Below are 19,807 nucleotides of genomic sequence, written 5' to 3'. Positions count from 1 at the left end.
GTGCTCTGCTCCAACTCCAGCTGTTGCAACTGGATGTGGAACAGCAGGCAGCCAGAGAACCACAGCAGCTCCGGCTAATCGCCTGTAGGATGGAACTGCAGATGCTGGTTCAAACCAAAGATAGACGCAAAAAGCTGGAGTAACTCAGTGGGACAGGCAGCATCTTTGGAGAGAAGGAATGGATGATGTTTTCGCAAGTTCGTAAGTGATAGGAGTGGAATTAGGCCATTCAGCCCATCAAGTCTACTCCGCCATTCAGTCATGGCTGATCTATCTCTCCCTGCTAACCCCATTCTCCTGCCTTCTCCCCATAACCTCTGACACCCGCACTAATCAAGAATCTGCCAATCTCCGCCTTAAATATATCCACTGACTTGGCCTCCACAGCCTTCTGTGGCAAATAATTCCACAGATTCACAACCCTATCATTTTGGGTCGAGAGCCTTTCTTCTGAACATAGAACATAGAACAGTACAGCACCTTTCAGCTCTTTATGTCCATGCTGAACATGGTGCCAATTCAAAATGATCTCACCTGCCTGACATGATCCATATCCCTTTATTCCCTGCACTACCAAGGGCATCTTAAACACCACTATCAAGTTCAAGTTCAAGTTTATTGTCATCGTATCTACTTCCACCACCACTCCTGGCAGCACGTTCCAGGCACCCACCACTCTCTGTGTAAAAATACTTTCCCCCTCTCACCTTGTAGTTATGCCTTTTAGTGTTGGATAGTTCCACCTTGGTTCTATCTATGCCTCTCCTAATTTTATATGTCAAGTCTCCCCTTAACCTCCGAAGTTCCAGAGAAAACAATCTAAGTCTATCCAACCTCAACCTATATGTACAGATACAAGACATACAGGTTTGTAGTTTAATTGGCTTGGTATATGTGTAAATTGTGTGTAGGATAGTGTTAATGTACAGGGATTGTGGCCTCAGGAGGTCGATAGGCACATTTCCGCGCTGTATCTCTAAATTAAACCAAACTAAACAGTTTAAACTCTATCTACCATTTCTCCACCTATTTCTGTAGCTGATCTATATCCTGTAGTGTTGTGTACATTGTTAGCCTTCCTCACAGTCTGCAACTCCACAAACTCCTGTGCAGACTGCAAACATATTAACCAACCATTCAGGACATTTATACATAACACAAATAATAATTCTACAAAGCATTGGCCGGGAATCTTCCCAGGCCTCCCGCGTGGCAGGCAGGAATTCTACCACTAAACCACCAATGCAGATATATGGTGTGTATGGGGAGAGAGGACATACTCACCACAGAGGAGAGGCTCTTTGATGTAGATACGATGAACTGCAGATGCTGGAAACTTGAGCAAAACATAAAGTGCTGAGGGAATCTCAGTAGGGCAGGCAGCGTCCGTGGAGGGAATGGACGGGCAATGTTTCAAGTCAGGATAGTCCAGAACAAGGGGTAACAGTTTAAGGGGAAAATCTTTTAGGACCAAGATGAGTAAAACATTTTTCACACAGAGAATGGTGAATCTCTGGAATTCTCTGCCACAGAAGGTAGTTGAGGCCAGTTCATTGGCTATATTTAAGAGGGAGTTAGATGTGGCCCTTGTGGCTAAAGGGATCAGGGGGTATGGAGAGAAGGCAGGGATGGGATACTGAGTTGGATGATCAGCCATGATCATATTGAATGGCGAATGGTGCAGGCACGAAGGGCCGAATGGCCTACTCCTGCACCTATTGTCTATGTTTCTATGTTTCTATGTAGACACAAAATGCTGGAGTAACTCAACGGGACAGGCAGCATCTCTGGAGAGAAGGAATGGGTGACGTTTTGGGTCGAGACCCTTCTTCAGACAGTGTGGAAAGGGACTAGATATTTTTAAAGCCAAGATAGATAAGATTCTTGATTACGTCTGAAGAAGGGTCTCGACCCGAACCGTCACCCATTCCTTCTCTCCAGAGATGCTGCCTGTCCCGCTGAGTTACTCCAGCTTTTTGTGGCTGTCCCCAGTGTGGAGCTCTCCTTGTGTCCCCGGTGTGGAGTTGTCTTGAGCCCTTACTGGAGCTGACCAGTGGGTCTTGGTGTGGAGCTGATCTTGAGCCCCAGCATGGAGCTGACCAGTGAGCCCCAGCATGGAGCTGACCAGTGGGCCCCAGTGTTGAGTTGACCTTGAGCCCCAGCATGGAGCTGAGCTTAACCCCAGTGCGGAGCTGACCAGTGGGCCCCAGTGTGGAGTTGACCTTGAGCCCCAGCATGGAGCTGAGCTTAACCCCCAGTGTGGAGCTGACCAGTGAGCACCAGCGTGGAGCTGACCTTAGCTACCTTAGACTCTTGATTAGTACGGGTGTCAAAGATTTTGGGGAGAAGGCTGGAGAATGGGGCTAGGAGGGAGAGATAGATCAGCCATGACTTGACGGGCCGAATGGCCTAATTCTGCTCCTAGAACTGATGAACGATGAACATGAATAAACTAAACTTCATTACACTAAATCCCTCTCTGCTCTATAACACTGTCTTGAACTGATATTAAATCAGACTATATATTAAATCAGGTTGTATAGATCATCTCCCCTGGCAACCCTGGCTCAACAGCGCCCCCTGCACGTGCTCATTGCCAATATCTGTCGGCAAAGTTAATATGTTGAATGAACCACCTCCCTTTAAGGGCCTAACCACAACATTAGAGGGGGATACTGCTTATAAGAATATACAGGCGTACGTTGATTTTTTCCCCCCATTCTAAAATAAAACATCTTAAGTAATATAAGCTAAATTATCAAGCTCCGCAAGTGCATCCAGCGTGTCCACAGCATTGGCCAGGCCCGGAATTTGCAGGAGAGGGGAATGTGCGCACCCCTACAGCTTGAGTGGACGAGTCTTGGAATCTTCCATTAAGGGTGAAGGGGGGGAGGCCAGGGACTGTGCACTGGGGAAGAAGGTTTTAAAGACCTCTAGTGTCCATAGTTGTGTTGTCACATATTGAATGCATATTATAAAGCTTGATGAATGCAGAGAGCGGGTTTGAGAGCGATGTGTGGAAGTGTGGGATGGATTATTGAGTTTCGCTCCCCCATTTCTTGGGAAGGTTGGGCTCAGGCTGAGCGTCCGCCCGCTGACGCCCGGCGTGGTGACGAGCTGCTCCCGCTGACGCCCGGCGTGGTGACGAGCTGCTCCCGCATACGCCCGGCGTGGTGACGAACTCCGCCCACTGACGCCCGGCGTGGTGACGAGCTGCTCCCGCTGACGCCCGGCGTGGTGACGAACTCCGCCCTCTGACGCCCGGCGTGGTGACGAACTGCTCCCGCTGACGCCCGGCGTGGGGACGAACTCCGCCCGCTGACGCCCGGCGTGGTGACGAGCTCCGCCCGCTGACGCCCGGCGTGGTGACGAGCTGCGGCTGCTGACGCCCGTCGTGGTGACGAGCTGCTCCCGCTGACGCCCGTCGTGGTGACGAGCACCGCCCGCTGACGCCCGGCGTGGTGACGAGAAAAGATCTTATAGCACCGCTATAGGATCTTTGGTGACGAGCTCCGCCCGCTGACGCCCGGCGTGGTGACGAGCTCCGCCCGCTGACGCCCGGCGTGCTGACGCGCACCGTCCACGAGCCCAAAGATACCAGAGCAAGAGCAACGACCAGAGCTTTGAGCGCGAGCCCGCCAACGGCCAACGGTCAACACCAACGGCCAACGGTCGGGGCGATGCGCGGTTTCCAGGCGCCCCCCGAGTTTGTGCCTTCACCGCGCGCGGCGCCGCCCGGGACCCGCGAAACCGCCGCTCGTCTGTGGCTGATCCGCGCCCCCGCCGACTTCACCGCCCGCGGGTGGGTGGGGGATAGTGGGGGGGGGGGGGGGGGGAGTGATAGGGGGGGAGGGGGGAGTGTGGGGGGGGGGGTGATGGAGGGGGAGTGATGGGGGGGGGGGGGTGATGGAGGGGGAGTGAGGGGGGGGGGGGGTGGGGGGAGGGAGAGTGGGGGGGGGGGGGAGTGTGGGGGGAGGGAGGGAAGAGGGAGGGATGGGGTGATGGAGAGGGTGGGTGAGAGATGGAGTGATGGAGGAGGGGGGAGGGGGAGGGGGGAAAGTGGGGGGGAGGGAGGGAAGTGATGTAGATGGGGGGGGAGTGATGGAGGGGGAGGGGGGTGTAAGGGAGGGAGAGGGAGGGGGTGAGTGGAGAGTGAGGTGAGGGAAGGGGGAGAGGGTGAGGGTGGGAGTGAGGGGAAGTGGGGAGATGAATGGAGTGAAATAGGTAATGTGCTGTGGAGTGAGAGATGGGGGTGAGGGTGAGGAGAGAGGGAGTGAAATGTGTGAGGGGGGGAGAGGACAAGTAGGGTGAGGGGATGAGTGAGTGAAACATAGTGAGGAGGGGGATGATGAAGGAAGGATTGGGGGTAAGACCCCCTTCTGTTTTTTCTGTTTCTTGTTTTTTTGTGCTAAATTGTATGTATGCACTGAGTACGAGCAGATTTCATTTTCACTGTACATGTATAGTGACAATAAATGGCATATCTATATCTATCTATCTATATCTAAGGGGGTGAAATGTAGGAGGGAGAGTGATGTGTGAGGGGAGGAATATGGGAGTGAGGATGAGGGGAGAGGGGAATATGTGGAGGTGAAGGGTAATTTAATGGGGAGGGGGTGAGTGCAGGAGGGGGTGGTGGTGCGTTTGTAGGGAGGTGGAGGTGTGTATGTAAGGGGGTTGAGGGGATATGGGGGTAGGGATGAGGAGAGGGAGGGTAGGGATGAGTTATGGGTGAAGGGAGAGTGGTGGGGATAAAGATGAGGGGAGTGAAGTATGGGGGGGGGGGTTAGAGGGTGAAGGTGGCCCATGTAGGTGGGTGGGAGAGTGCAGGAGTGAGGGAGGGGTAGGTAGAGATCTGTTAATAGATTGAGGGGAGAGGTTGGAGTTGTATATGTTGGGAGGGTGAGGGTAGGATATGAAGGGGAGGTGGGCGGTGAACTTGGACAGGGGGTGGAAATAAAGGGGTAGGCAAGAGGGGCAGTGGTGGGGCTGAAGGGTCTGTTTCTGTGCTGTCCACCTGTGACTCCACTGACCGCATCTTCAAGGGGCTGAAAGAAGGAACTGCAGATGCTGGGTTATACTGAAGGTAGCCACAAAATGCTGGAGTAACTCAGTGGGTCAGGCAGCATCTCTGATGAAAAGGAATATGTGACATTTCGGGTCGAAACCTGAATCTGATGAAGGGTTTCGCTCCGAAACGTTACCTATTCCTTTTTTTCCGTTGATGCTGCCATGCCATTCCCTCCAAAGATGCTGCCTGTCATGCTGAGTTCCTCCAGCACTTTGTGTTCAGTTGTAGGGCATCACGCCCTAAGGACAACCAGTAAGAAATTAAATACTGGTTCACCCAGCATCCTTTGAATGCCAGCATTTTGTGTCTCACTTCAAGAGACTGTTCTGTTTGCGTGGGTCTAATGTGTGGTTGTTCTGTTTCAGTTTTTCTGGAAAGAAGATCCCCTTGGTTGGTTTTCAGACACTGCAGTCTAAGACTTGTGAGGATAAAGTGTACAATGTGTTTTCCACACCGGGTGGAGCAGAGGGCATCTGCCTGATCCTCCCCACAGACGCAGAGGGCCGGACAGAGAGCTGCTCGGATTTTGCTGGCTGCATCACCATCGATGAGAACTGGGAGGCTGCATGCAGCAGCGCAGAGCCACGCTGCATCCCCACCAGCCCCGCTCCCAACATCCCGACCGACTTGAAGCAACGCTTCCAGCCTTTCGGAGTAGGCCCGCCCGGGTGGTCCACACGGGAACGACAGCCGACGCGGAGAGGCAAGAAGAAGAGGGCGAAAGAGAAAGTGGCGGTCGAGGAACTCGAACCTGGAGGCCAAGAAGTCGATTCGGAAACTCCGGGCGAGTCTAGGAAAAAGAAAAAGAAGAAGAGCAAAGAGCTGCTGGATGTGCCGGTGCCAGAAGTGGGACACAAACACAGGAAGCGGGAGAAGAGGGGCAAAGATGAAAGCTACGAAAATATGCCCTCTGAATCAGACACCAGGCACAAGAAGAAGAAGAAAAAGGATAAAGTTTAAATGGCAACTGGAGCTCCAAATGATGCATCTGGGTCCTACTTCCTCTTGCCATCTTGTGACTAATGAGTTTTGGTGATGCCAAGTTTGGGGGGCTCTCCATCCAACCTCTGTATGTTGTATAAATCCTAGAACTGCAGGATTCCAGCGTATGTCACTCCTCTCCTGAATTGGGTGACGAATTACCTTTTTGTGACAGTTCACCTCTGCGTTATCTTCTTGGGTACGTTGAAGGAAACTCCCTCTCGTTTAGCATTGGAGCTCTGATTTGCGTGTTGTTAACATCTGACTGGGACACCGAGATCAGCGGGGAATTATTGCAAGCTATCTTGGTGGGGGCAACCCGTGCCAAGAATTGGGACCTCCCCCACTCTCTGTCAGGTTGAAGCCCAAGCACAGGACTTGATGCAGATTTAGCTGTTGCCCAAGTTACAGGATAGTTTGAAGGGGTTTATTATCTTCCCATTGTTGGTAAGATAGACACAAAGTGCTGGAGTAACTCAGCGGGGCAGGCAGCATCTCTGGAGAGAAGGAATGGGTGACGTTTTGGGTCGTGACCCTTCTTCAGACCTGTGGGGGGGGGGGGGGGGGGATTTATTCAGTAACGATACTGATATCTATCCCTGCTCCAGGAGTGTTTGATGGGTCAGTGTAGAGGGAACATTACTGTGTCGAATACTTTTGTGGCCATTTCTGCCCAGGCTTCCAATTTGTGTTTTGTTTTGCAAATGATTTTATTAAAAACCAGATGTCATCTATGAAGTTGTTGGTGTCCAAAATGTATTGCAGCCATCGCTCAAGGTAACCAGTGCATTCCTTGTGAAACCGGTGCTCAAACGTACAACTCGGGAAAGAGCCGAGCGTTACGATGAACAGCTCCCTCAATAGCCAAACCACCGCTTAGTTTAGATACAGCGTGGCCCTTCGGCCCACTGATTCGGTGCTGACCAGCAATCTCCGCACATTAACACTGTCCTACACATGTGTCAATTTTACCAAGCCAATTAACCTACAAACCTGTACATCTTTGGAGAGTGGAAGGAAACCAGAGTACATGGAGAAAACCCACACAGGTCACAGGGAGAACGTACAAACTCCGTACAAACAGCACCCGTGGTCAGGATCGAACCCGGGTCTCTGGTGATACACGTGTTTGTTTGTTTTTTTAAGTATAAAAGGCCCACTGCCTAATATATAATATATTTTAATCACATAAACATTAACCTCAAGTCTCCAATTAACAATTTATTTACAAAACTCTGGTCAATAAACAAATATCATTTTTAAAATACAACCTTTTCAAATCAGTGCAACATAAACCTGCTCTTGGTTAAGAATCATCAGACACCCATCTACTGCAAGATTGCATGACAGACACCAGTGACTGCACAGGGAGATACCCTGATAATACATGAGGCTGCAGATGATGGAACCTTGAGGAAAAACAAACTGCTGGAGTAACTCAATTAGTTAGATAACATCTGTGGAAGGAAATGGACAGATGTTAGAAATGGATGACCATTTGGCCCACTGGGTCAACGTTTGATCCCAGGGATGCAGTCTTATTCCCCCCCTCTCGTTCTCCTATACCTCTGCAATCCATTCCACACATTCTCCAATGCCCACCAACTCTTGATAAGATTAGTTTGGAGATACAGCATGGGAGAGTGAGAGAGCATTCAAGAGAGAGCTAGATAGGGCTCTTAAAAATAGCGGTCATGGGGATATGGGGGGAAGGCAGGAACGTGGTACTGATTGGGGATGATCAGGCTCGAAGGGCCGAATGGCCTACTCCTGCACCTATTGTCTATTGAAATAGGCCTTTTCGCCCACCCTCAACAATCACACTAGTTCTATGTTATCCCAGCACACTAGTGACAATTTACAATTTTACCAAGCCAATTAGTCTACAAACCCGTATATTTTTGGGGTGTGGGAAGCACCTGGAGAAAACCCACGCCATCACAGGGAGATTCCTGGTTAGTACATTTGATTGCGACGTTATGGGGAGAAGGCAGGAGCATGGGGAGAGGAGGGAGGGATAGATCAGCCATGCTTGAATGATGGGCCGAATGGCCTAATTCTACCACTATCGCTTATGACCTTATGATGTAAAATCACTGCCGCCATTACTCTCCACAGATGTTGCCTGTCTGACCTACTGAGTTGTTCCAGCACATTGCTTTGTTGCTCAAGGCAGATTAACATTTTTTGCGGAAACATGGCACTTGTGTCTGGCATTCCCCAAAACAGAAAAACTCTGATAATCTGGCAATCTCAGGACTTTATTGGCACCGGACTTGAAGATTGTCCAGGTTTACTGAATGTTACTTCCATTAATACTCCAACTCATATTATTAAAAGGAACTGCAGATGCTGGTTTATATCAAAGATGGGACGCAAAATGTTGCGGTAACCGATCTTTGCCCGATCCGCTGTAACTCCAGCACTTTGCGTCTATCTTTAATATCCCAGCACACTTTTCACATTTTGTTTTACGTTACACAGTAGTACAATATATTTTCCAGTGAATCCAGTGGGTTTACAGGTTCCCGCTGAGTTTAATCTTGAATTATTTCAACTTGTCACAATAAGCCAAGACTCTTGGCGACAAACCAATCCACTTTCCAGCCCACTTTGCATTTCCAAATCCGACTGCATCTGTAAGCCCTGCTCCATCTGAGGCACACTCGAACCCCTGACTAACAGCGAGCCAGATACCACATCATTTACTAACAGTCAGGTTTCAATTCCCGACTGGTAGCTGTAGTCCAATTAACACAATAAATATGAGCACTGGAGGAACTCAGCGGGTCAAGCAGCATCTCTGCAGTTTCTTTTAAAACTGCAAACGCTGGAATCTTGAGTAAAACACAAAGAGCTGGAGGAACACAGCTGGTCAGGCAGCATCTGTGGAGGGAATGCATACTCGACTTTCAACCCAATGAAGGGCCCCAACCTGAAACATCACCTGTCCATTTCCCTGCACAGATGCTGAGTTCCTCCAGCACTTTGTCTTTGGTTCAAGAAGGCATCTTCCCACCTTAAGGGCAACTAGACATGAACAATTTACATTGACAATCTGAAGAAGAGTCCTGACCAGAGATGAGGTCTGAGGAAGGGTCCCTACCCGAAACGTCACCTATCCATGTTCTTCACAGATGCTGCCTGACCCGCTGAGTTACTCCAGCACTCTGTGAAACGTCACCTATCCATGTTCTCCACAGATGCTGCCTGACCCACTGAGTTACTCCAGCACTCTGTGAAACGTCACCTATCCATGTTCTTCACAGATGCTGCCTAACCCGCTGAGTTACTCCAGCATTCTGTGAAACGCCACCTATCCATGTTCTTCACAGATGCTGCCTGACCCACTGAGTTACTCCAGCACTCTGTGTCCTTTTTTTGTATGCAATTTAATGCAGACACACCTTGAATACTGTGATGTATATGTAATATACATTACAAATACCTTGTGAATGTATAAAGAAATGTCACCCATGCCATTCCCTCCAAAGATGCTGCCTGACACTAGGATAGGTGACGTTTTGGGTCGGGACCCTTCTTTAGACATTGTAGATGGGGGGGGGGGGGGGCTCGGCTCGTCAATTCTTCGGTCTCTCACCCTTTGTTTTAATCTTTGTCCTTTGATCTAACTATCTTCCTATCATCACCCCCCCCTCACCTATCACCGCCACACTTTGTTCGGCCTCTGCACTCGTCCAGGTATCTTCTCTCTTCCCCACCTACACTCAGTTTGAAGAAGGGCCACCCATCCACGGCCTGCAGCCTCCCCTGGCCCAGGAGTTGGGTTGGGTCAGTTCTTGGCCCCGGCCCGGCCTGGCTCAGTGCCGTGCAGCTTCCTGGACCAGCAGGTGATGGCGTGGGCAACCATGTCCTTCTTCAGCCTGAACTTCTCCCCACACACCCCGCACGGGTACATGTGGCTCTCCAGGTGCCTCTGCAGTTCGGCCTTGCCCGGCAGGATCTCGTAACACACCTGGCAGACGGCCTGGCCAGCCGAGAGGTGTGTGTCCATGTGGACCAGGTGCCCGTACTTCCTGCTGCTGCGGTGCCCGCACACCGAGCATTTAAAGCGGGCGTCCCCGCTCCGGCCTGCCAGCTGTAAGCGCAGCTCTCGTGGGAAGGCCTTGGCATAGGCCGGGCCGGCCAGCCGAGTGCTCAGGCCGCCCTCCGCGGGGCCACGTGCGTGCTTGGGGAGGGGCCCCTGGCGGTGGGTAGTGCGGGAGGACAGGGCGGTCTGGGAAGATGAGGCCGCCGTTCCCTCCTCCTCCTCTCTCCTCCTGCGTCTCCGCTTCCTGCGGTCCCAGCCCCGCTCCTCGCAGCACCCCTCGCACGTGCGGCAGCGCCAGGCCTTGCCCTTGCGGCGAGCAGCCTGGCAGGCCTGCCGGCCCTCGGCTGGCGTCAGGACAGGGGGCTCTGGCACCGGGGCGGAGGAGGGGGAAGAGAGGGGGGGCACGGAGAGGAGAGGATCCGGGGGGGCATCGACAGTGGAGGATTCTGCTGCGGCTCTCGCCTCCTCGTCGCTCCCCTCCGAGACCTCGCCCTCGCCCTCGCCCTCCGCGCTGCTCTCCGAGCTGCTGATCGAGTCGTCCGTGGCGTTCTCCAGCACCAGGTCGTCGTCTCCAGGGAAACGCACCTCGCCCTCCTCCAGGACATAGTCCTCAGCCTCTCCCCAGGCCCTGCGGCCAACTGAGCCCTCGGCCTCCGGCTCTCCTGCCTCCAGACCCCAAGGCCTGAGGCCTCTCAGATCTTCGGCGCTCCCCCCCGCCGCTGGGCCTTCCTCAACCTTGGGCTTTGGGCCTAGCACTCTGCTAGGCCTCTCCTCCTCCTCTCGCTTGACCAGCCGTCCCTGTCTCACACACTCGCACATGTGCTCCTGCAGGTCCGGGGCCTGCTCGAAGGCCAGGCCACACAGGGGGCAGTGCAGAGGCCTCTCGGCGTGGAGCCCCAGGTGCTCCCTCAGGCCGGCCTGCTCCTCAAAGGCCAGGCCGCAGTGGTGGCACAGGTAGGCCTGAGGGTCCGCTGCCTCGTCGGGCAGCTCGGCCTTCACTGAGACGGGCCTGTCGATTGTCGCCGGGGCCTGAGACTGTCCCACCGCCTTGTCCTGGTACAGCTGCACCCCGAACACCAGTGGTTTGCCCGAGGCCTGGTGGGTAGGCCCGTCTCCCTCGCACTCCCTCTCCCCCACCGTGGGTTGGAATCGGCTGGCGTTGTAGAGCTTGAGGAAGCGCAGCGAGGCCCGGAAACGCTCCAGGTCTGCGGGTGACGAGTCCAGGTGGCCCGTGTACATCAGCTGCAGGATCAGGTCAAAGTGATCAGGGCTGACAGCCTGGGAGCTGAGGGACACCAGGCACGAGTCCGCTGGCTGGTTGACAAAGAGCTTGTGGAAGTAGGAGCTGCAGGCCGCCAGCACCACGCGGTGGGCCCGGAAACGCACATCTCCCACTGCAATGGAGCAGTCGCACAGGAAACCGTATTCCAGCTGTGAGCACAGCTGTTGCAAGACATGCTCGCTGTGGCTCGTCATCGCCCCTGCAACACACAGAGGTAGATTAGTTTATTATTGTCACGCGGACTGAGGTACAGTGAAAAGCTTTGTTGCTAACCAGTCAGCGAAAAGACAATACATGATTAGACAATACAGGATACGCTGTACACAGTGTACATCAGCTCCTCTAGTATCTTTGGTGTACATGATAAAGGGAATAAATTGAATAACGTTTAGTGCAAGATAAAGTCCTGTAAAGTCTGATTAAAGATAGTCCGAGAGTCTTCAAAGTGATGGATGGGAGGTCAGGGAACTCTCTGGTTGTTGGTAGGATGGTTCAGTTGCCTGATAACAGCTGGGAAGAAACTGTCCCTGAATCTAGAGGTGTGCGTTTTTTCACTTCTGTACCTTTTGCCCGATGGGAGAGGGGAGAACAGGGACTGGCCAGGGTGAAACTGGTCCTTAATTAGTTTAATTTATTACAAGTACTTCCCGTCTTACGCAAACTCGCATTTGAGGAAGCAGGCCTTTAAGCCCCGTTTCATTTCCCAGTTGTGCATTTCGATAGTCTCATTTCCGCAAACCAGTCAGCTGTTCTCACTGTAGCCACCCCCGTGGTCTCATCACGGAGCTCCCCCCCCCCCGCGGTCTCATCACGGAGCTCTCCTCCCTCTCCCCCCCCCCCCCCCTCCTCCGTGGTCTCAGCACGGAGCTCTCCCCCCTCTCTCCCCCTCCAGTGGTCTCAGCACAGAGCTGAGACCGAAGAGGGAAGAGACAGAGACTTTGGGATTTTGCCTTCCATCACAGTGAAGAGGTGTTTGGTGAACTCACTGTGGTGGATGTTAAATTTGTGTTGACTGTGTGTTTTTGTCATTTTTTATTATATGTATGACTGCAGGGAAATGAAATTTCGTTCAGACCGAAAGGTCTGAATGACAAATAAATTCAATTCAATTCAGCTTCCCCCCGTGGTCTCAACACGGAGCTCCCCCTGTGGTCTCAGCACGGAGCTCTTCCCCCTCCCCCCCACCCGTGGTTTCAGCACGGAGCTCCGGCATGATCTACCGCCATGCCACAGTGCTGCACTCTAAGTTCAAGGTGAGAGTAGAACTATTTAAAAGGAACCCAAGGGGCAACCTTTTCACTCAGAGGGAGGTCGGACTTTATTCCTTGGAGCGCAGAAGGATGAGGGGAGATCTTATAGAGGTGTACAAGATCATGAGGGGTATAGATATAACTGGTGTCTTTCTGTGGTGACATTTTCAAGCAGCACAACAGCAAAGAATCAAATATAACAGTTGAGAACTTACTTTGAAGCATGTATGTTTATTTGGGTGTTTACTGAATTTATATATCTTATAGTTTCTGCTGCTGCAAGTAAGAATTTCATTGTTCCGTTTTCAGGACATATGACCACAAAACACTCTTGCCTCTTGTGGTAAACGTTTCGCCCGGAATAGGTGAACCAAGAACCAGAATGACATAAGTTTTTGGTGAGGGGGTAAAGATTTAATATGTCATAAGGAATAGGAGTAGAATTAGGCATTCGGCCCATCAAGTCTACTCCGCCATTCAATCATGGCTGACCACTCTCTCCCTCCTAACCCCATTCTCCTGCCTTCTCCTCAAAACCTCTGACACCCACACTAATCAAGAATCTATCTATCTCTGTCTTAAAATATATCCACTGACTTGGCCTCCACAACCTTCTGTGGCAAAGAATTCCACAGATTCACCAGCCTCTGGCTAAAGAAATAGGAAGCTGAGGGGAATTTGTTTTACACAAAAGGTGATGGGTGTATGGAACAAGCTGCCGGAGGAGGTGCGTTTAAGAAAGAACTGCAGCTGCTGGAAGAATTGAAAGTAGACAAAAAATGCTGGAGAAACTCAGCGGGTGAGGCAGCATTTATGGAGAGAAGGAATTGGTAACGTTTCGGGTCGAGACCCTTCTTCTTCAGAGGAGGGGGAGGTAGTTGAGACTGGGACTATGCTAGACAAATGTGCTGGAGAAACTCAGCGGGTGAGGCAGCATCTATGGAGCGAAGGGAATAGGCAACGTTTCAGGCGGAAACCCTTCTTCAGACTGGGACGGTGACATTTAATATATATTTGGCCTGGAGACAGGTTTGGAGGGATGTGGGCCAAACGTGGGCAGGTGGGACTAGTGTTGCTGGGGACATGTAGGTCGGTGTGGGCAGGCTGGGCCTGTGTGTGTGTGACAACTCTATGACACAGTCTGTGTCCCTCTGCTGCGACTCAAGAGCCGAGGCCCACGCCGCCGGCTAAGTCCTGATGTGGGGCCGATATATATGTGAGAGGACAGCCGGCTATGCACTGCAGCGAGTAACACACGGTGCCATCTCCTTCCCCAACCCCATGCACCTCTCTCAAGGCACCCGGCATTGTCTCCCCTACATCTACACACACCCCCCCACCACCAAATGCAAACACGTTTGCCCGCAGGGGCGTTTTCTTCTTTGCATCCTCCAGATTAGGCTTTATAATTAAACATTTTTGCAGAGTAAATGGGTTTTATCCGACAGCAAAAAAGAAACTCACCTGTGGTTGAAACTCGCAGCTTCTGCAAAAAAATTGCTACAGCAAGTTGCTACAACTGGCACTTCCGCTCCTCGCCCCCAATGCCTTCTGGGAATTGTAGTTCTCCCCCATTCACCCCCCCATGCCTTCTGGGAATTGTAGTTCTTCCCATCCACCCCCCCCCCCCCCATGCCTTCTGGGAATTGTAGTTCTCCCCCATTCACCCCCAATCTAAACATAGAAACATAGACAATAGGTGCAGGAGTAGGTCCAGCCTTCTCCCCAAAACCTCTGACACCCGTACTAATCAAGAGTCTAAGGTAGCTAAGGTCAGCTCCACGCTGGGGCTCACTGGTCAGCTCCGCACTGGGGTTAAGGTCAGCTCCATGCTGGGGCTCAAGGTTAGCTCCACACTGGGGCCCACTGGTCAGCTCCGCACTGGGGTTAAGGTCAGCTCCATGCTGGGGCTCAAGGTTAGCTCCACACTGGGGCCCACTGGTCAGCTCCACGCTGGGGCTCACTGGTCAGCTCCATGCTGGGGCTCTAGATCAGCTCCACACCAAGACCCACTGGTCAGCTCCAGTAAGGGCTCAAGACAGCTCCACACCGGGGACACAAGGACAGCTCCACACTGGGGACAGCCACAAAAAGCTGGAGTAACTCAGCGGGACGGGCAGCATCTCTGGAGAGAAGGAATGGGTGACATTTCGGGTCGAGACCCTTCTTCAGACGTAATCAAGAATCTTATCTATCTTCGCTTTTAAAATATCCAGTCCCTTTTCACACTGTCTGAAGAAGGGTCTCGACCCAAAACGTCACCCATTCCTTCTCTCCAGAGATGCTGCCTGTCCCGCTGAGTTACTCCAGCATTTTGTGTCTTCATAGAAACATAGAAATTAGGTGCAGGAGTAGGCCATTCGGCCCTTCGAGCCTGCACCGCCATTCAATATGATCATGGCTGATCATCCAACTCAGTATCCCGTACCTGCCTTCTCTCCATACCCCCTGATCCCTTTAGCCACAAGGGCCACATCTAACTCCCTCTTAAATATAGCCAATGAACTGTGTGGCCTCAACTACCTTCTGCGGCAGAGAATTCCACAGATTCACCACTCTGTGTAAAACCAAAGATCTTTGATCTAAATCAGCACCTGCCGTGTGTAAGAAAGAACTGCAGATGCAGGTTTAAATCGAAGGTAGACACAAAATGCTGGAGTTACTCAGCGGGTCAGGCAGCATCTCTGGAGAGAAGGAATGGGCGACATTTCGGGTCGAGTCTGAAGAAAGGTCTCGACCCGAAACGTCGCCCATTCCATCACTCCAGCATGTTGAATCTATCTCTAAATTAGATGCTGTCTGCCCGCTGATATACTACAGCACTTCCTGCATCTGCAGTTCCCTGTATCTCTAGATAGAAACATGCAAATTAGGTGCAAGAGTAGGCCATTCGGCCCTTCGAGCCTGCACCTCCCTGCCTTCTCTCCATACCCCCTGATCCCTTTAGCCACAAGGGCCACATCTAACACCCTCTTAAATATAGCCAGTGGCCTCAACTACCTTCTGTGGCAGAGAATTCCACAGATTCACCACTCTCTGTGTGAAAAATGTTTTTCTCATCTCGGTCCTAAAAGATTTTCCCCTTATCCTTATGTTGTGTGGTGTTGGAGATGACCACTGCTAGGAATTGTTGCACGGTATATGTTGCCCAGATATCTGGGATTTGCTAAACTTGTTACTAATTTGTGTTTTTGTACGGCTGACATGACCAAGAAACATAGTTTGTTGTTGTTGCTGCATAAATCACTCATGCACTGGGTTCCAACCTGTGACACAAGAAATTAATGAGCAGAACTGCAAAAGGCTATTCAGCCCATCAATCCTATCTCACTTTTAAGGGGAAGATAGACACAACATGTTGGAGCAACTCAGCAGGACAGGCAGCATCTCTGGTGAGAAGGAATGGGTGATGTTTCCGGTCTTATTGAGGTGTGTAAAATCATGAGAGGAATAGATTGGGTAGATGCACAGAGTCTCTTGCCCAGAGTAGATGAATCGAGGACCAGTTGGGTCATAGAAATTAGGTGCAGGAGTAGGCCATTCGGCCCTTCAAGCCAGCACCGCCATTCAATATGATCATGGCTGATCATCAGGGTCGAAGTACCTGTTTCCACACTGTATCATGACTCTACGACGAGAGACTTTTTCAGACTTTTAAAGGAACTTTTAAAGGGCGGGCACGGGAGAGTTGCTGCCTTACAGCGAAGGAGACCCGGGTTCGATCCCGATTGCGGGAGCTGTCTGTACGGAGTTTGCACGTTCTCCCCGTGACCAGCGTGGGTTTTCTCCGAGATCTTTAGTTTCCTCCCACACTCCAAAGACGTACAAGTTTGTAGGTTAATTTGTAGGGTTTTTTTTGGTAAATGTAAAATTGTCCCAAGTAGGTGTAGAATAATAATAATAATAATAATATTTTATTTATGGGCGCCTTTCAAGAGTCTCAAGGACACCTTACAAAAATTTAGCAGGTAGAGGAAAAACATGTAAGGGGAATGAAATAAATAGTAGAGACGTGACTAGTACACAAAGTAAAGACAGAATTCAATACAAAACACAGTATGAGGCAATTAATGCACAGATGAAAAGGGAGGGGGACGTGGGGCTAAGGATAGGGAGAGGTGAAGAGATGGGTCTTGAGGCGGGACTGGAAGATGGTGAGGGACACGGAATTGCGGATCAGTTGGGGGAGGGAGTTCCAGAGCCTGGGAGCTGTCCTGGAGAAGACTCTGTCCCCAAAACTGCAGAGGTTGGACTTGTGGATGGAGAGGAGACCGGCTGATGTGGATCTGAGGGACCGTGAGGGTTGGTAGGGGGAGAGGAGGTCAGTGAGATATGGGGGGGGGGGGCAGGTGGTGGAGGGTTTTGTAGGTGAGGACCATAGTGAGAATAGTGTTAGTGTGGTCGGCGGGGACTCGATGGGCCGAAGGGCCTGTTTCCGCACTGTATCTCTAAACTCTCGACAAGGAAGCTGAAATCATATCTTTTGCAGAGTGGAAATGTCAAAGTGCTTTAAGGTGAGATGGTCAAAATTTAAAGGAGATGTGTGGGGCATGGTTTAATGTAACCAAAATCCATTATAAAGAGGTCCATTAAAACGAGGGTTTACTGCATTTTGGGTAACATCATCACAATTTAGAAGATTGAGAGGGGATCTTATAGAAACTTACAAAATTCTTAAGGGGTTGGACAGGCTAGATGCAGGAAAATTGTTCCCGATGTTGGGGAAGTCCAGGACAAGGGGTCACAGCTTAAGGATAAGGGGGAAATCCTTTAAAACCGAGATGAGAAGAACTTTTTTCACACAGAGAGTGGTGAATCTGTGGAATTCTCTGCCACAGGGGGTAGTTGAGGCCAGTTCATTGGCTATATTTAAGAGGGAGTTAGATGTGGCCCTTGTGGCTAAGGGGATCAGGGGGTATGGAGAGAAGGCAGGTACGGGATACTGAGTTGGATGATCAGCCATGATCATATTGAATGGCGGTGCAGGCTCGAAGGGCCGAATGGCCTCTACTCCTGCACCTAATTTCTATGTTTCTGTTTCTAATTACACATCTGCCACACTGACCCTATCAGAGTAAAAAGTAAGCAGAATTCACAAAGATAAAAACGTACTTTAATATACAACGTTCCTCAAGAAAAATAAAACTCTTTTCAAGACATTGTACAACTTCCGTAAAGCGGCAAATAAAACAAAAATGTCGGCAGTCCAGCATCATAAATATAAATGAACATCAAACCAATTCTGATCCATTCATCTTAAGCATTAATGTACCGGCAATGCTATGTACAAAACTTCTCTGCTTATGCTACAAGTTTTAAAAGATAAGTCTCCCTTTTGGTTGACTTTAGCCGTCTACAAAACATCTATGCTTATGTTAGAAGTTTTAAAAGAAAAGTCTCTGTTTTTGTCTATAAAACCTCTTTACTTATTTTACAAGATTTAAAAGAAAGTCTCTCGATTGGTTGACCAGCCTTCTACAAAGCTTCCTTGCTTATGTTGCAAGCTTTAGAAGAAGGTCTCCCTTTCTGGTTGACTTCAGCCATCGACAAGGCTTCTCTGCCTGCGTTACAAGTTTTAAAATAAATTATCTTGTTTGAAGATAGAAACAAAATGCTGGAGTAGCTCAGCGGGACAGGCGGCATCTCTGGAGAGGTGGAATGGGTGACGTTTTGGGTGGAGACCCTTCTTCATAATCTGGTTTGGTTGGCTTTGGCCATGTACAACTTTTTTCCACCTGTGTTTCAAGTTTTAGAAGAAGGTGTGTTGTCCCGTTGACTTTGGCCATCTACAAGGTTTGTCTGTTACAAGTTTTAGAAGAAAGTCTCTTATCCAGTTGACCTAGGCTGCCAACAAGGTTTGTCTGCCTGTGTTTCAAGTTTTAGAAGAAGGTATCTTGTCCCGTTGACTTTGGCCATCTACAAGGTTTGTCTGCCTGTGTTTCAAGTTTTAGAAGAAGGTGTCTTGTCCCATTGACCTAGGCTGCCTACAAGGTTTGTCTGCCTGTGTTTCAAGTTTTAGAAGAAGGTGGCTTGTCCCGTTAACTTTGGCCATCTACAAGGTTTGTCTGCCTGTGTTTCAAGTTTTAGAAGAAGGTGTTTTGTCCCATTGACTTTGGCCATCTACAAGGTTTCTCTGCCTGTGTTTCAAGTTTTAGAAGAAGGTGGCTTGTCCCGTTAACTTTGGCCATCTACAAGGTTTGTCTGCCTGTGTTTCAAGTTTTAGAAGGAGGTCTCGTTTGGTAGATTTTGGCTGGCCAGTCAGCGACGTGACTTCTTGCCCACTGAGTTACGCCCGTGGTTGCGGTAGAGAGATTGTTTGTCGGGGTTGAAGCAGCAATACTTCAGGGTGTGCGCAGAGTCGCCCGTGGCTTGGCACAGCGGGCAAACGTAGTTGCGAAGTATCGGGCACACCACCCTCCCGCCATCGGTCTTCAGCATGTGCGAGGTGTACACCTTGCGTGACTCGCCGTTGTGCTTGCAGAAGGTGCAGATGCTGCCCGCGTTCTTGCCGGGACCGTCACAGTCGGGCGGCGACTCGCTGGACGACGACACCAGCCGCGGGCGTACGGTGCCAGCGGAGAGGGGAGCGGGAGCGGCGGGCACATCCGCTGGCTCGCTACCGTCCAGCCCAGGCCGACACAACTCCTCCACCTTCAGTGACAGCTGCAGGTAGTCCTTCCAGATGTCAAACTCCTGGGTTCCCAAAGCAAACCTGGGAACAATCCTCTCCATGGTACCATCCACTTCAACGCCCAGAACCACAGTGTACCTCATCTCCTGGCCACAACCCATTAAAGGGAGAGGAGGAGGGGGGGGAGAGAGGGGAGGGGCACTGAAATAACAAGAGCATTTTAAATTTAAAGACCACTTGTCATCTGCTCTTGCAGGCAGTCACACAGGTTGCAGCCACTTTACACTCCTCCCCCCCCCCTTCCCCATCACTCACTGCATCCAACCAGGTCATTAACAGCTCCACACAGTCGCCTTGTTTATTTTGCTCTCTTTCTTGTTTCTTTGAGTGAATGCTGGCTGCAAGATCGACTTTGCAATGAAGTGCATTCTCCCCCCCTTGCAGGTGTCAGTGTGTGTACATGCATGTATCTGTGTATGTATATATATATATATATATATACACCTGTATATTTTATATATATATGTATTATACATGTGTG

The 19,807-nt window shown here is 50.7% G+C and overlaps 3 protein-coding genes across 4 annotated transcripts; 1 reads left to right on the top strand and 2 right to left on the bottom strand.

Moving 5' to 3' along the window:
* Positions 1–3,507: 3,507 nt before the first annotated feature.
* On the top strand, positions 3,508–6,786 carry polr1g (RNA polymerase I subunit G). Its single transcript, XM_055663559.1, has 2 exons — positions 3,508–3,802; positions 5,437–6,786. Exons 1-2 carry the CDS (start codon positions 3,681–3,683, stop codon positions 6,029–6,031), a joined length of 717 nt encoding a protein of 238 aa, XP_055519534.1. The 5' UTR covers positions 3,508–3,680; the 3' UTR covers positions 6,032–6,786.
* A 474-nt stretch (positions 6,787–7,260) lies between these two features.
* LOC129714083 (zinc finger and BTB domain-containing protein 1-like) lies at positions 7,261–14,165 on the bottom strand. Of its 2 annotated transcripts, none has more exons than XM_055663547.1 (3): positions 14,100–14,165; positions 9,369–11,584; positions 7,261–9,170 (listed from the first exon to the last, which is right to left on the bottom strand). In XM_055663547.1, exon 2 carries the CDS (start codon positions 11,577–11,579, stop codon positions 9,846–9,848), a length of 1,734 nt encoding a protein of 577 aa, XP_055519522.1. In that variant the 5' UTR covers positions 11,580–11,584; positions 14,100–14,165; the 3' UTR covers positions 7,261–9,170; positions 9,369–9,845. The 2 variants fall into 2 exon arrangements, with proteins under 2 accessions (XP_055519522.1, XP_055519523.1); XM_055663548.1 differs by having other exon boundaries at positions 7,261–8,833; positions 9,412–11,584.
* Positions 14,166–17,264: 3,099 nt separating this feature from the next.
* Positions 17,265–19,461, bottom strand: LOC129714090 (nanos homolog 2-like). Its single transcript, XM_055663556.1, has one exon. It carries the CDS (start codon positions 19,425–19,427, stop codon positions 18,894–18,896), a length of 534 nt encoding a protein of 177 aa, XP_055519531.1. The 5' UTR covers positions 19,428–19,461; the 3' UTR covers positions 17,265–18,893.
* Between the last annotated feature and the right edge of the window lie 346 nt (positions 19,462–19,807).

Source organism: Leucoraja erinacea, chromosome 38 (assembly GCF_028641065.1).
Source record: "Leucoraja erinacea ecotype New England chromosome 38, Leri_hhj_1, whole genome shotgun sequence".
Lineage (NCBI taxonomy): Eukaryota > Metazoa > Chordata > Chondrichthyes > Rajiformes > Rajidae > Leucoraja > Leucoraja erinaceus.
Note: the sequence above shows the minus strand (reverse complement) of the source record. Positions and strands in the feature narration are given on the sequence as shown.

Bases quoted from the DNA above. Each gene is read 5' to 3' on its own strand.
- polr1g (XM_055663559.1), top strand. From the start codon at position 3,681: ATGCGCGGTTTCCAGGCGCCCCCCGAGTTTGTGCCTTCACCGCGCGCG. The intron at 3,803-5,436 runs GTGGGTGGGGGA...GTTCTGTTTCAG, and splicing joins GCCGACTTCACCGCCCGCGG to TTTTTCTGGAAAGAAGATCC.
- LOC129714083 (XM_055663547.1), bottom strand. From the start codon at position 11,579: ATGACGAGCCACAGCGAGCATGTCTTGCAACAGCTGTGCTCACAGCTG.
- LOC129714090 (XM_055663556.1), bottom strand. From the start codon at position 19,427: ATGGGTTGTGGCCAGGAGATGAGGTACACTGTGGTTCTGGGCGTTGAA.